Source organism: Spermophilus citellus (genome assembly GCF_964194105.1).
Source record: "Spermophilus citellus genome assembly, chromosome: 3".
Lineage (NCBI taxonomy): Eukaryota > Metazoa > Chordata > Mammalia > Rodentia > Sciuridae > Spermophilus > Spermophilus citellus.
In genome coordinates this window covers 144,321,409-144,337,262 of record NC_138184.1, presented here as the reverse complement: position 1 = coordinate 144,337,262, position 15,854 = coordinate 144,321,409, and the positions used below count along the sequence as shown (strand labels likewise).

The following is a 15,854-nucleotide window of genomic DNA, read 5'->3' as shown; positions in this document are numbered from 1 at the left end:
ACTGTTGGTATGAAAGCAATGGTGGAAAAATTGTTTGTGTGTTATTAAGTTAGTAGCAACAAATCATGGTAGTAGTTGTATTCATTTTAACCTTGTACTTAACCCTGTATATAAAAAGAGGGGAAAGAGCTACTGAAACATGGATCTATAGAATGTAGCAAGTGATCATAATTAGTTGACTGTATAAATGAAAACAGCTCTTTTTAAAAACAAAATAATTTGTAATTTTACTAAGGCTTAAATTCAAATTACGTGTGCTATTTTGTTGATATGGTATTACTTCATTGAACTGTGCTAGTTTTGAGTCACTGGAGTGGAATAAATGGGTTCCTAATTTGACCCTCACAAGTTTTTGCATAAAAAATATTCTTACATTATATATAGCAGAAGAAACTAGGGCTTAGTAAAGAGAAAAGTGACTTAACCCACTCACACAACACTAAAGTAGTTTGTACATTCTTCTTAACTCACACTGACATTGTCTACTAGGAACTTTTTCGTTCCCTCACTACTTATAGGTCTTCACTCCAATGTCATTTTTTTCCTGATTGTTCTGTGTACAAGTTGCAACCCACTACTCCACCAGTATGCTCTGTGCCTTTATTCTTTTTCCATCTCTGTAGGATTTATCACCATTTAACAGATCCTGTATTTTACTTTGTTTATTGTTTATCTTCCATTTTCTAGAATGTAAGTTTTATAAGTCAGAAAGTTTTGTCAGTTATTCATAAATCCCTAATGCTAGTAGATATTGAGTAAATGAGCAAATAAAAGGACTCATTATAGTTTATTTTACCTAATAGTTCCCTAGTATTTCTGTAGTATAATTTGTTTATAAAAACTAGTTTTTAGTAGTATAAAATCAATCTGTGTGTGTGTGTGTATGTGTGTGTGTGTGTGTGTGTGTGTGTGTGTGTGTGTGTGTGTGTTGCAGGGGATTGGGGATGGTGTTACTGGGGATTGAACCTATGGCTGCACATGATAGGCAAGAGCTAATCCAGTGAGCTACATTGCACTTATTTACCATTTTTGTATCTTCGTATTACTTGAAATAATTGGCATAAATCCTTCTTAGAAATTTGAAAAGGGAAAAATTATAAAGCAAAAGCAACATAGTAAATAATGGAAAAATTTTTTTCATGGAAAATTGTTTACTATTACCAGAGATATTTTTAAAATGTTCTTTAATATTAGTGTTTTTGCATATTGACAAGCCAGATTAGGGATATTTCTTGAGTCATATGTTCTGCTTTTTAAATATGGGCTGTTTGGACTGGGGATTAGCTCAGTTGTAGACAGAATTGTATGTATGTGTATATACATATACATGGGCAGGTTGTTCAGAACATTTGTATTTCCATGTACATTTTATAATCATCTATTTATATAGACTCTTACTAGGATTTTGATTGGGATTGCATTGAATTTGGGGGATATTAATAGTGTAAAAATACTATTTTCCAGCCTGTGAACTTGGAATCTCTCTCCATTTATGTTCTTGAATTTCTCTCAGCATTACTTTTTTGTTTTTAGTATATAGGCTTTGTTTATCTTTTGTTAAGATAAAATACTTAGGAATAAATCTTACCTACTGATTCTGCTTTAAGTAAAATTGTTTAAAATTTCATTTTCTAATTATTTGTTGCTGATATATGGAAACAGTTCATTTTGTATATTAACTTTGTATACTGTGACCTTGCTTTAATTTATTCATTCTCCTAGTTATTGTAGATGTGATAGGATTTTTCTACATACATGATTATGTCATGTAAATAAAGACAGTTTTACTTCTTTATTTTTAGTCTTCCTGCCTTAATCTGAAATTAATTCACTGGTTATTTTGAATAGAGGCTGTGAGAGCAGATATCCTTGCCTTTTATTTGATCTTCAGTAGGCTTATTTAATTTTTCACTATTAAGTTTTACTTTAAAAAAATTTTACACTAGGTTGCTGAGATTTTTTTAAAAAGCACGAATCTGTATTAAATTTGTAAAATATTTATTCAGCATGATTTGTCCCCTTTATTCTTTTTTTTATTAGATGTTTTTATGGACACAGTACCTTCATTTTATTTTCATATAGTGCTGAGGATCAAACCCAGTGCCTCACATGTGCGAGGCTCTCCCACTGCGCTACAACCCCAGACCCCTTTTATTCTTTTAACATAGTGAATTATATTTATTGATTTTTTTTTTTTTGGATGTTAAACTGACTTCACATTCTCATTTAGTCATAGTGTTTGTTTTTTAATATTATTGAGTTTTATTTGCTAATAAGAAGTTAAGGGTTTTTCCATTAATACTTTTAGGATGAAGTCAGTCATTTTTTTTCCCCCTTGATGTCTTTGTTTGGTTTTCCTAGTAGAAGAATACTGGCTTTGTTAAAAAGTTGGTACATGTTTCTTATACTTTGAGAGAGTTAACAAAACAAGAAAAAAAAAATGAATTGCTTCCCTAGGGAATTCAATCAAATGTTTATAATTCTGTATTAAGACTTTAAAATATTGTTAATACCTTTGAGTAGTAAGAGATTAATAATTAGCTTCCTTAAATTAGTTCTATAACAAGGCACTTTTCAGCACAAATAAATTTGAAAATACGTTGAGTTTTGTCTTGCTGTCTGATTTGTTAAATTTGGAAGGGGTATTTATGAGAAGTCTTTCCAGTTGCATATCTGAAACATAATAGGGAAGTAATTTTATTGTTATTTCAGCTAAATGTTTAATGTTGCCCTTATAAATGTTTGATTGCTTTTCTTATTTATCTTTGTTTTTGCTAATTTTAGGAACTTAAAAGGAATTTAGAAAATCAAACAGAAAAGAAAATGGAAGTCCATAGTTCCCAACAGATCTCACAGTGTCTCAACACATGCTCAGAGCAAAATGGGCACGTTCATGTGCTGTCAAATGTACAACCAGTTCTGCAGTATGGTAATCCGTATGCAACACAGGAAACAAGAGGTTATTATTTTTGGCTTGGGGTTAGCTGAATCTGGATTTTTTTTTTCCCTTATATTTTCATGAGATTAGAGAACTCCTGGCACAATTTACTTTAACGGAAACATTTGTATAATTGGCAGTTTTAATGTTTAACACTATTAAGGGCAACATCCAGAAATGATGAACCATGCTTATTACATATAATTCAGTTTCTAAAATCACTTGGGTTAAAAATGAAAACATGTATTTTTTTGATGTAACAGTATGGTTTTTTATATCCTGTTTATCAAATCTATACATAGAGATGCTAATTGTAGTAAATAGTTTCATCCTACCCTTCTAAAATATGTATTTTTTTCTTTTCCAAAATTATCACAGATGGAGCAGATGGTGCTTTTTATCCAGATGAAATTCAAAGGCCACCTGTAAGAGTCCCTTCTTGGGAAGACAATGTTGTCTGTAGCCAGCCTTCTCGAAACCTTAGTCGGCCTGATGGTTTAGAAGACCCAGAGGACAGCAAAGTAAGTTGAATTTCCATTGTCTGAATCTGTCCCAGAGTTGAAGGTATGTGCATGTGTGAAAAAAATATATGCTAGGGTTTGCATAATTTTTGGAAAAATCTTGCTTGTATTGAAATTCAAAAATAAACTAATATTCTTCAGACTTTAGGATTTATATACTAAAGTCAAAGATTAAGATCAGAGAATGGTCTGAGACTATTGTAGTTACCAATATCTAAGTCTTTTGTTGTTGTTTTGGATAATGATGATTGAATCAGGGGTATTTAACCAATGAGGCTGCCTGTGAACTTCACATCCTCCTGCCTCAGCTGCTGGGATTACAGGCTTGTTCTACCAAGGAATCTGGGCCAGATAGTTGAATCTTAATTATCATTAAGTGACTTACTACATTCTTTGTATTATAGATGTACTAGGCTGGAAGAAACAGTTATTATGATGCATACAGAAGCATAATATTGCACTTTTTATATCATACTGGAAATTTTTAAGGTAGAATCTTCATTAAAACTTCAGCCAGAAAAAGAGAATAGTGTAGGTATCATGTAGTAATTTTCTTTTTCAGAGAAATAACTTTTTAGATATCTTTATTTATGTAGCATTTCTGATTTTATGGCAGCAACCTAATATTGATAATAATGGAATTAGTTGTGTAGAATGTCATTTTTTAAAATATGTGTTTAAGAAATTATTTTCACCTTTTGAGAAATAGCTTTATTTTCAAAGCTGCTTTACTTTGGAAAGTATGTTTTCTTCATAGCTCTTTTTGGATTTCCTGTGTATTAAGATCAGTTTAAAAGAAATGCTTTTTATGCTCTTTGCAAGTACAGTGGTATCATGACCTGTTTCTCATTTAGTCTAGTTTGCTGCATTTAATTGCTATTAACCTTTGCAGAAACTGATCAGTGTTCAGACAGGCATGATTTTAGCCCTGGTGCTCAACACCCATAATGGAGAAAAATGTATTTCTCTCTCCTGCCTTTTGGCCTCCTATGTCCATTACTGGGAATAATTAGGGAAACTGTCAGAACTTTTGTAGCCTATTTAAGGTCTAGAGTATCATCTTACTGCTTTTTCACACCTTTACTTCACATTTTGCATATTTAATCTGATCATCTTTGGCACAGATGTTACATGTGACAAGCCCTTCTCTTCCGCAGTCATCTGCTTCAGTTTAATTAGCAGAATGTTCTTTCTGATCTGTGTGCTTTGCCCTCCTGCAAACCCATGAGAAGCAGTGTTAGAGGCTTGTGCTCATTTGCTGACATGCTTAGATTTGGTAATGAAATAGAAGGACTCTTAATATGCATTCCCAGAGTAATTGTATTTTGCAATCAGATTTTTCTCATTAAAGAGCAATTTTATGCATATTCAAAACTTTTAAAAATTCTTGTTATTACACAACAAAAATCACTTGCAAGTGATGTGTTTTAGTAAGAATATGGAAAGCAAATTTGAATTGACCTGTTCCTTCTGTTTCTTTCCCCTGGGAGTGATTAACAGCCACAGGCCCCAGTGAGCACCTTTGAATTAGTGTTGAGGTGGCCTACGTCAATGCCTATGCCTGCTGTCTTTCTTCCCTTCTGTACCAGAATCTGTAGTCAACACTCAGATCAAAAGCTTTTTATGACTCCCATTTTCCTAATAATTGCAGTAACTATAGCATAATAATTATTATGGTGGTGGCAGTAAACATTTCTGTACTGTTTGTCAGCTAATGCTAAACTTTATATATAGTAGCACATTTGTTATTCATAGCAGTCCTAAAAGGGTGGAAACTATCACTATTTTATGGTAGAGGAAAACTGAGAGAAGATTAAATAGCCCCAAACCACACAACTGGTGAAGGGAGGAGACAGGATTTGAACCTCCTCAGTTTGGCTGTGAAGTGTGTATCAAATAAGATTATGCCAGACATTACCATACTTTTTCAATTCAAGGCAACCTTAAGATCTCAGTAATTTTATTTTTTCCACAGCAACCCATGAGCCAAACAAAACACCTAACAGGTATTTATCTCCTATCAGATTTAGTATTCATTTGGAAAAGTAGCGTGTGCACACACACTAAATTTTTCTTTTGATTCTTTTAATTTTTATTTATTCTTAAATAACTGTGGTTACTAATGGCATGTGGGTAACTATTGGCTACCGTATAACTTCTCAAGCCTTGGAACCACATGGGACAAGCCACTTTTATTTCCTGTTTCACATTGTTTTGTGTTTTTTTTTTTTTTTTTTTTTTTTTAACATGGCACTTGATTTATATCACAGCACCTGACAAAGACTTTGCTTCTCAAAGCCAGGATGTCACTAAAAGCAATGTAGTACTATCTGAAGTTGAAACTGAGTGGTCTTGAACGGTTATTCACATGTTATCTGACAAATGTTGAGTATTTCTGCATATTTAATATCCCTAAGAAATTAAAATTATATCACAGATTCCCTCTGATTTTCCTTTGGTACCCCCTTAGTACCTTTATAGCCTACTTTTTGGGACCATGGGCCTAAATTAATTACAACTCAGAAAATGGGGTTTGCAGGGTAGCAGTAGTGGTATCTCCTAGGAGTTTGCTGGAAATGCAGAATCTTCTACGCTGCTCCTGAAGTTAGTATTAGACTGCATATAACAACATCCTTAGGTGATTATATGCTCAGTAAAATTTGGGATGCACAGGTCCAAACTGTCTCCTTTCATTAGAAAAGCCTGTTTTTTTTTTTTCCTCTTCTCTAATGCCCATTCTCTTTTCTACTTGTTTTCATGCCTTTCTTGTTTCCTTCTACCTTCATCCTCACTCCACCCCCCTAATTTAAAGAAAAGAAACATAAGGCTCACACATTTTATTAATGTGAGGTTTGTTTGCAGCTTTCCACATGAGTCTTTCGCAGTGGACCCCCAAACTGAAGATACTTTTGATATATATTTATTTGTGGCATGTTTTTAGCATTTATTCTCAGGAGGGCCTGTGATTCACAAAGGGTCTGTGACTTCAAAATCATTAAAAAATCACAGCTTGAAAGAATCAAGGCCTCTTTTTTATTTTTCATGGAACATTGTTTGAGTTTACTTTTCTCAAATTTTGCCATTTTCACATATTGTTTTAAAAATTATATTTTAGTGTTTTCTGTTTATGAATTAGTATGTAATTATAGTCAATTCATTTTTATTAGTGCCACAAGAGTTCAATGGGAAAAGAATAATCTTTGCTATGAATGGTGTCGGGAAAATTATATCCCTGCCTCACACAATACAAAGATTAACTCAAATTGGAGGACCTAAATGTGAGAGCTAAAACTCCCAAGATTTATTTCTCTCTATATATTTTTTGTTTGGATTAGGCAATGGTTTCCTAGACGACACAAAAAAAGCATAGGCAACATAGGAAGAAAAAAAATAGATAATGTACATTGTAAAATGTTTTGAATTAATTCTATGCTGTTCGTTTAATTGGGGGATACTGGGGATTTAACCTAGGGGCCTTCTACCACTAAGCTACATCCTTAGCCCTTTATTTTTTATTTTGAGACAAGGTCTTGGTAAGTTGTCCAGAGTGTCCTTGAACTTGTGATTCTCCTGCCTCAGTTTCCCAAGTTGCTGGGATTATAGGGATGTGCCACTGTACCCTTTTTACATATACAGTTATTTCTACCTGGTAAAACGTATCTAGTTGGTATCTCCTAATGCTAAATTTTACCTTTTCCATAACTATGTCGTGTCTTTGATATAGTAGGGGCTATTTAAACGTTTGAGATCAGTGATTTTAGTTAAAGAAATGCTTTTGTTTCTTTTTTTCCTAGTAAACTATTTAAAATTCAGGTAATCTTAGAAAAGGTGACAACTTTATTGAGAGATAATTCACATACTTTATAATTTACCATATAAAACATATAATTCAGTAGTAGTCAAATGACTCTGCAACTGTCACCTCCTCCCACACACAGCTTGTAACTGTTAGCAGTCAACTCTCCCTTCTATTCTTTTGTTCTCCCAGCTGAGGAAACTTGTAGTCTGCTTTATTTTTTAAATAGATGTGCCTATTTTGGATATTCAGTTATATAAATCAAATCATATTATTTGTGGTCTTTTGGGTCACTTAGTATGTTTTCAGAGTTACCCATTTTTAGTATGCATTCATGTTTATCATGAAGAACATACGTGGTTCCTTTTTATTGCTGAGTTCAGTCATGTTTTCAGTATACATATATTGTATATTCATCTGTTGATGGACATTTAGATTATTTTCACTTTTTGGCTGTTGTGAAATAGTGCTGTTCAGAACATTTGTGTACAAAGTTTTATTTGAACACCCTTTTACTTTTGGGAAAGTGAATTGCTAGGCCAGTTTTAATGGTAATTGTTGGTAAAATTCGTTAAGAGTAAAATTGCTGGGTCATGTGTTAACTGTTTATTTAATCTTTTGAAGAGCTGCCTAATTGTTTTCCACAGTGGCTATATGATTTTACATCAGTATGAGGGTTCCAATTCTCAACATCCTTGTTATACTTGTTATTGTGATTGTCTTTGGAGGGGGGCAAGGGTTGGGGAGCAGTGCTGGGGATTAAACCCAGGGCCTCAGGCATGCTAGGCAAGTCCTCTACTACTGATCCACATCCCTAGTCCTTGTCTTTTTAATTATAACCCATTATAGTAGGTGTATAGTGGTACATCTTGTGATTTTGATTTGTTTCTCTTATGCCTAATGATGGTAAGCATCTTTTCATTTGCTTTTGTATGTTCTCTTTGGAGAAATGTCTGTTGAAATTCTTTGGAAGTTTCTAAATTGGGTCCATTGTTATATATATGATTTGCAAATATTTCCTCGCAATCTGTGCATTGTCTTTACTTTCTTGATTTTACTCTTTATAGCACTGAAGTTTAAGTTTGGTGAAGTCGAATTTATCTGTTTGCTTTGTTTATATCTAAGAAATTCTTGCCTCTTAAGATTTTCCATTTTTACTCCTATGTTTTCTTCTAAGGATTATAATTTTTAGCTCTTTAAATTTGGACTTTGGTCCACTCTGAGTTAATTTTGAATGTGGAGAAAAGTAACAGTTTGAAATCTAATGGGGATCTTGGAAAATTATTTGCTGATTTTTAAATTACTTTTAAAGTTATCAATTGTTAACAGTTCAGTGTTATTCCTCCATTGACAGATATATTATTCTGGTAAAGCTTAAACAATAACATCTCATAAAAGGAGAAATATTGATTACTTTTATTTATTTAATATTATATTTTATTTTATTATTAATGATAATAAAAATTTTGAGAGGTCAAGATATAATGTTCTCTTAATTAAATGTTACCCAGAATTTTTATTGATACTTTCTTTTATGTAATGTCTTCAGCCTTAGTAAATGTATACATTTTTAAAGAATGAATGCTTTTGAATTAGAATAATAATTACTGAGTTAAAAAGTTTTATAAAGTAGTGAGACTTTCTCCCTTGACATTTATTAATTCCTGAATGTACTTAAAATATTTCAATTAATAATTCCTAGTAAAAGTAGAATCATGACACAGTTTAGAAATACTGAATAGTTATAGTCCCATAGTCTGGATACTAGTAATTCAGGTGTTGTGACTTAGTTGTTAACCTCTGGATGTATATTGCTAAAATTTAATCATGGCCTTTTTAAAAATTGAAGTAGAATACATATAATATTTGCCATCTCAACCTTGTTAGGTGTACAGTTCTATATGTTATATACATTCACATGGTCATACAGCTAATCTCCAGAAACTTGGCATCTTGAAAACTGAAACTTCATACCCTTTAATCACATCCACTTTACCCTACCCCAACCCCTAGCACCCTTCTTTGATTTCTTTGAATCTGACTACTCTAGGTACCTGATGTAAATGGAATCATACAGTTACTTGTCTTTTTGTGACTGGTTTATTTCACTTAGCACAGTGTCTTCAAGGGTCATCCATATTGTAAATATGTTTGAAATTTCTTTCCTTTCAGTAAGGCTGAATAATATTCCTTTATGTAGAATTGTTACATGCGTCCATCAATAGACATTTGAGAGTTGTTCATGTCTTTTGAGAATAATGGTGCTTTGAATGTGGGTATGCAAATACCTATTCAAGTCCCTGCTTTTAATTCTTTTGACTGTATATTCAGAAGTGAAATTCCTGGATAATATGGTAATGCTGGTTTTAGTTTTTTGAGGAGTCACTATATACTGTGATCTAATCCTTTTTTTTTAGTTCAGAAGGTTAACCCATTGTAAGACTATTTCTAATGTCCAACATCATTATATACTTTATATAAGAAAAATGTTTTCATATAGAGTATATTTGAAGCATCTAATGAGAACCATGTAATGAGAAGTTTGGGGGTTTCAAATAGGTTTCAGTTTACAATAGCTTGTTTCCTCTGCCTAAAAATCAACTTGTAATAGAAATAGTATTATATTGATGAGTCTAAAGGCAATTTAAAGGGTTTGGAACTTTTTTTTGAAGGTTTTAAAATACTACTAATAAAAATGTTGGTTTTTCAAGAAAGTTCTTAATAATTTGAAATTGCTCATAAACAGATTTCAATATGATATTCCCATTAATTTGCTTATAAGATTATTTTAACAGATTATTAAAAAAATTACAAGATTATTTTACTAGCTACAGATAAGTCTGATGTTAATCCTTTCAGATTTGTAACTTTCAGTGCTGACTTGGTGGAAATCTTTGCAAAATAGAGTACTTGCTGTGTAATTTTGTGTTCTCTCAAAGAATATGTATTATAATCTTGATTTTAAAAATTTTAAAAATTAACGTTAAACAATGTCATGATCTTTAAAGATGTATAGTAAAGCTGTGTGATCCAGTGTTGAAATACCCTTGGATGTTTAGAGTTCTTCTTCTTTTCTCTTTTCACTGAAGCTGTTTTTTTGTTGCTAATAGAGGACCTGCTTTAATAGCCTCACTTCCCAGTCTGATTTGCTATTTTTAATCTATGTGGTTTGGGAAATGAATTAACAAAGCTTGATGAGTAGAATAAGATGTTTATTCTTGGGCCAAGATTTAATTAATCATTTATTTTTAGTTCTTTTATTCTAATTTGTTATACATGACAGTAGAATTCATTTTGACACATAACACATAAATAGAGTATAATTTCTCATTCTTCTGGTTGTACATGCTATAGAATCACACCAGTCGTGTACTCATGTATATACATAGGGTAATAATGTCTGATTCATTCATTCCTCCCAGCCTCCACACCCCTCCTCTCTGTCTGATCCAAAGTACCTCTGTTTTTCCCTAGCCTTGCCCTCCCTTATTATGAATTAGCATCCAAATATCAGAGAAAACATTTGACCTTTGGTTTTTTGGGATCATTCTCCAGCTCCATTCATTTACTGGCAAATATCATAATTTCATTCTTCTTAAAGGCTGAGTAGTATTCCATTGTATATATATACCACATTTTCTTTTCTTTTTTTTTTGACATCTTTTTCATTTTATTTTACTGTTTTTTTAAAATTTATATATGACAGCAGAATGCATTACAATTCTTATAGAGCACAATTTTTCATCTCTCTCTTTGTATACAAAGTATAGTCACACCAATTCGTGTCTTCATACATGTACTTTGGATAATAATGATCATCGCGTTCCAGCATCATTTCTAACCACATGCCCCCTCCCTTCCCCTCAAACCCCTCTCCCCTATCTAGAGTTTGTCTATTCCTCCCATGCTCCCTCTCCCTATCCCATTATGAATCAGTCTCCTTATATCAAAGAAAACATTCAGCATTTGATTATTTGGGATTGGCTAACTTCACTTAGCATTATTTTCTCTAACTCCATCCATTTACCTGCAAATGCCATGATTTTATTCTCTTTTATTGATGAGTAATATTCCATTGTGTATATATGCCACATTTTTTTTTATCCATTCATCTATTGAAGGGCATTTAGGTTGGTTCCACAGTTTAGCTATTGTGAATTGTGCTGCTATAAACATTGATTGGCTGTGTCCCTGTAGTATACTGTTTTTAAATCCTTTGGGTATAGATCAAGGAGAGGGATAGCTGGGTCAAATGGTGGTTCCATTCCCAATTTTCCAAGAAATCTCCATACTGCTTTCCATATTGGCTGCACCAATTTGCAGTTCCACCAGCAGTGTATGAGTGTAATACCACATTTTCTTCATCAATTCATCTGTTGAATGACACCTAGATTGGATCCATAGTTTTAACTATTGTGAGTTGAGCTGCTATATACATAGATGTGGCTGCATCACTGAAGTATGCTGATTTTAAGACCTTTGGGTATAAATCAAGGATTTGGATAATTGGGTCAAATGATGGTTCCATTCCAAGTTTTCTGAGGAATCTCCATACTGCTTTCCATAATGGTTGCACCAATTTGCAGTGCCACCAACAATGTATGAGAGTAAATTTCTCCTCACATCCTTGCCAATATATATTGTTACTTGTATTCTTGATAATTCCCATTCTGACTGGAGTGAGATGAAATCTCAGTGTAGTTTTAGTTTGCATTTCTGTAATTGCTAGAGGTGTTGAACCCTTTTTCATATATTTGTTCACAGATTGTATTTCTTCTTCTGTGAAGTGTCTGTTCAGTTCCTTAGTCCATTTACTGATTGGGTTATTTGTTTTGTTTGCTGTTAAGTTTTTTGAGTTCTTTGTCTATCTTGAAGATTAATGCTGTATCTGAGGTGCGTGTGATAAAATTTTCTCTCATTCTGTAGGCTCTCTCTTTGTTATTGATTCCTTTGCTGAGAAGAAGCTTTTTAGCTTGAATCCATCCCATTTATTGATTCTTGATTTTACTTCTTGGACTTTGGGAATCTTGCTAAGGAATTCAGATCCTAGGCTACTTTTTCTTCTATTAGGCAGGCGCAGGGTCTGTGTTCTAGTGCCTAAGTCTTTGATTCATTTTGAGTTGAGTTTCGGGCAAGGTGAGAGAGAGGGGTTAATTTCATTTTGTTAGATGTAGATTTCCAGTTTTCCCAGCACCCATTTGTTGAATAGGCCGTCTTTTCTCCATTGAATATTTTTAGTGCCTTTGTCTAGTGTGAGATCAACTGCATTTTTGTGAGTTTGTCTCTGGGTCTTGTGTACATTGGTCTATTTGTCTGTTTTGGTGCCAATACCATGCCATTTTGTTACTATGGCTCTGTAGTATAGTTTAAGGTCTAGTATTGTGATGCCTCCTGTTTCACTCTTCTTGATAAGGATTGCTTCGGCTATTATGGGTCTTTAATTTTTCCAAATGAATTTCATGATTGCTTTTTCTAATTCTATGAAGAATGTCATTGGGATTGTAATAGGAATTGCATTAAATCTATATAACTTTTTTGTTAGTATGGCCATTTTTTACAATATTAATTCTACCTATCCTTTTGTAGTATGGCCATTTTGACAATATTAATTCTATCTATCCAGGAGCATTGGGAGGTCTTTTCATCTTGTAAGGTCTTCTTCAATTTCTTTAGTGTTCTGTAGTTTTTATTGTAGAGGTCTTTTACTTTATTTGGTCGATTGATTCCCAAATGAATTTTTTTTTTTTTTTTAGGCTGTTGTCAATAGGGTAGTTTCCCTAGTTTCTCTTTTAGTAGATTCATCGCTGATGGATAGGTACATGTTTGGTTTAAGGATGTTGATTTTTATATCCTGCTACTTTCCTGAATTCATTTATTAGTTCTAGAAGTTTTCTGGTGTGGAATTCTTTTGATCTTCTAACTATAGAATCAAGTCATTAGCAAATAGTAATAATTTGAGTTCTTCTTTTCCTATTCATATCCCTTTACTCTGGCTGCAGTTTCAAGGACAGTGTTGAATAGAAGCGGTGAAAGAGGGCATCCTTGTCTTGTTCCAGGTTTTAGAGGGAATGCTTTCAATTTTTCTCCATTTAGAATGATCTTGGCCTTGGGTTTAGCATATAGAGCTCTTAGAATGTTGAGGTATGTTCCTACTATCCCTAGTTGTTTTAGTGTTTTAAACATGAAGGGGTGTTGTATTTTGTCACATGCTTTTTCTACATCTATTGAGATGATCATATGATTCTTTAAGTCTATTGATATGATGAATTATGTTTATTGATTTCTGTATGTTGAACCAACAGTGCATCCCTGGGATGAACCCCACTTGATATGGTGTAGTATCTTTTTAATAATGTTTTTGTTGATTGATCATTTTGAATATCAATGTCATGAGAGATTTCATTGTATGAATTGGCTCTTCAAAGACAATGCATATTTTCTGATTTTGAGCTATCAGGTGATTTTTTTGTTGAATTTCACAAGAAATTGCCATTTTTCATTATAACACCTCCAATGCCACTTCCCTTGGATTAGAAAATAGGTGATAAAACATAACCAGAATAATAGGGTTATCATTGCCATATTTAGAAAGTGTAAATTGCTTTTGCTCTCCTTCCCCCCACCAGGTATTTAATGAGCAGGGGTAATAATGTATCTGATAGAATGTGTGTGGCATCTTAGCCTGCAGTACACTATACTCTAGGCTTATTCACGAAAGCACAAAATTGATGAATGCAGTCTTATGAAAATGATCACTCAGTCTGTGGAATGATTAAATAGTCAGTAAAATTAATTACAATTAATAGGTTTGAAAGGTTTTGGTTTTACCTTCATTCACACAGATACATGTGATATGTCTCCATTTCACTAAATACTGTTCTTGTACAGTAGTATACCCTTATCACTGGTTTCAGTTATGTCCAGTCAGCTGTGGTCTGGATATATTAAATGGAAAATTCTGGAATTAATCCATACTTTTAAAATTGTGTGTTGTTCTAAGTAGCATGGTTTTTAGTTACCTATAGTCTTAATCTCACACAAAACCTGAATCATCCATTCGTACAAGTGTTATCTACCCTGTATAAGTTACCTGCCTCTTAGTCACCTAGTAGCTATCCCAGTTTTTAGATCAGCTGTCAGAGTATCACAGTGTATATGTTCAAGTAGTCCTGTTTTACCTAATAAGGGAACTGAAGCACTAGAGAAATTGATGCTGGCAATTGGAATATGCTAAAGGGAAACTGAATTGCTTCCTTTAAATGAAAAGGTGAGAATGTTCAATAAGATTTTTTGAGAGGGGGCTGGGGATGTGGCTCAAGCGGTAGCGCGCTCGCCTGGCATGCGTGCGGCCCGGGTTCGATCCTCAGCACCACATACCAACAAAGATGTTGTGTCCGCCGAGAACTAAAAAATAAATATTAAAAAAAAAAAAAAGGTTTTTTGAGAGACAGAGACCACGTTCACATAGCTTTTGTTAGAGTATACTGTTTTATGTTACTTTATTATTGTTGTTAACCTTTTACCATAACTCATCTAGAAATTATCATAGGTATGGTATGTATATATAGACAATAACAATTATTTGCAGTTGGGTAGTATCCTCAGTTTCATGCATCCACCACAGATCCTGGAAAGTATGCCCTGTGGGTATGGGGAGTCCTCTTTTTTAAGAAGTTCAGACTGTTAGTACATAGTGAAATATTCTGTAAAGTTCACTGTCAAACATATTTATATGAAAGTCTAATTAAATGATAATTAAGGTATAATTTTCTTCCTTTGTTCTGTCAATTTGCTTATTCAAATTAAGGAATTGATAGTTGGTTTTACATTTCTCAAAAATGTTTTAAAATTATTTTCTTTCTGCTTAGGAAGATGAAAATGTACCCACTCTTTCTGATCCACCAAGTCAGCATTTACGTGGGCATGGAACAGGCTTTTGCTTTGATTCCAGGTAAGTTTTTTCTTTTCTTTTGTAGAATTACATGGATTAAAACTAGTGGTTCTCAAAGTGTTGTTGGTCCTGGGAATTTGTTAGAAATGAAAGTTCCCAGTGTGTGGCCTACAGAATCAGGTGTATGGCCTAGCAATTCACTGCCCTCTGGATGATTCTGATATGTGCAATCCTTTGAGAAACAATGTCATATTAACTTGGCTATTGAACCAAATGGGCACTGTTGAATTGTATTTGTCCTTATAGTTTTACAATAGACATTTCCTATTAGTTAAAAGTGGAGGAATTTGCTGGGTGGGTGGCGCATGCCTGTAATCCCAGTGGCTCAGGAGGCTGAGACAGGAGGATTGCGGGTTCAAAGCCAGCCTCAGCAACAGCAAGCACTAAGCAACTCAGTATTACCCTGTCTCTAAATAAAATACAGAATAGGGCTAAGGGTGTGGCTCAGTGGTTGAGTATCCCTGAGTTCAATTCCCAATACTACCATCTCCAAGGGAATTTTTGGCACTAAGCCTCACTTCACACAATGCCAGTGTTTTTTAATGAAAAAGGTTTTGTTTATCTAATTATAGATTAAACTTAAAGGCCTTATAAATAGACACACAATTATCTATAGTCAGCATTGAGAAGCAGGAAAAAGGCTTCTGG

The 15,854-nt window shown here is 33.4% G+C and overlaps 1 protein-coding gene across 5 annotated transcripts in view; it reads left to right on the top strand.

The window, feature by feature from the left end:
* TAX1BP1 (Tax1 binding protein 1) overlaps positions 1-15,854 on the top strand; it is a 67,089-nt gene that overhangs the window by 50,462 nt on the left and 773 nt on the right. For all 5 annotated transcript variants that reach the window (XM_081283048.1, XM_081283050.1, XM_081283047.1 and 2 more), the window contains 3 exons: positions 2,785-2,959; positions 3,317-3,459; positions 15,124-15,206. In XM_081283048.1, coding sequence (XP_081139174.1) covers positions 2,785-2,959; positions 3,317-3,459; positions 15,124-15,206 — 401 coding nt within the window. The remainder of the gene's footprint in view (positions 1-2,784; positions 2,960-3,316; positions 3,460-15,123; positions 15,207-15,854) is intronic.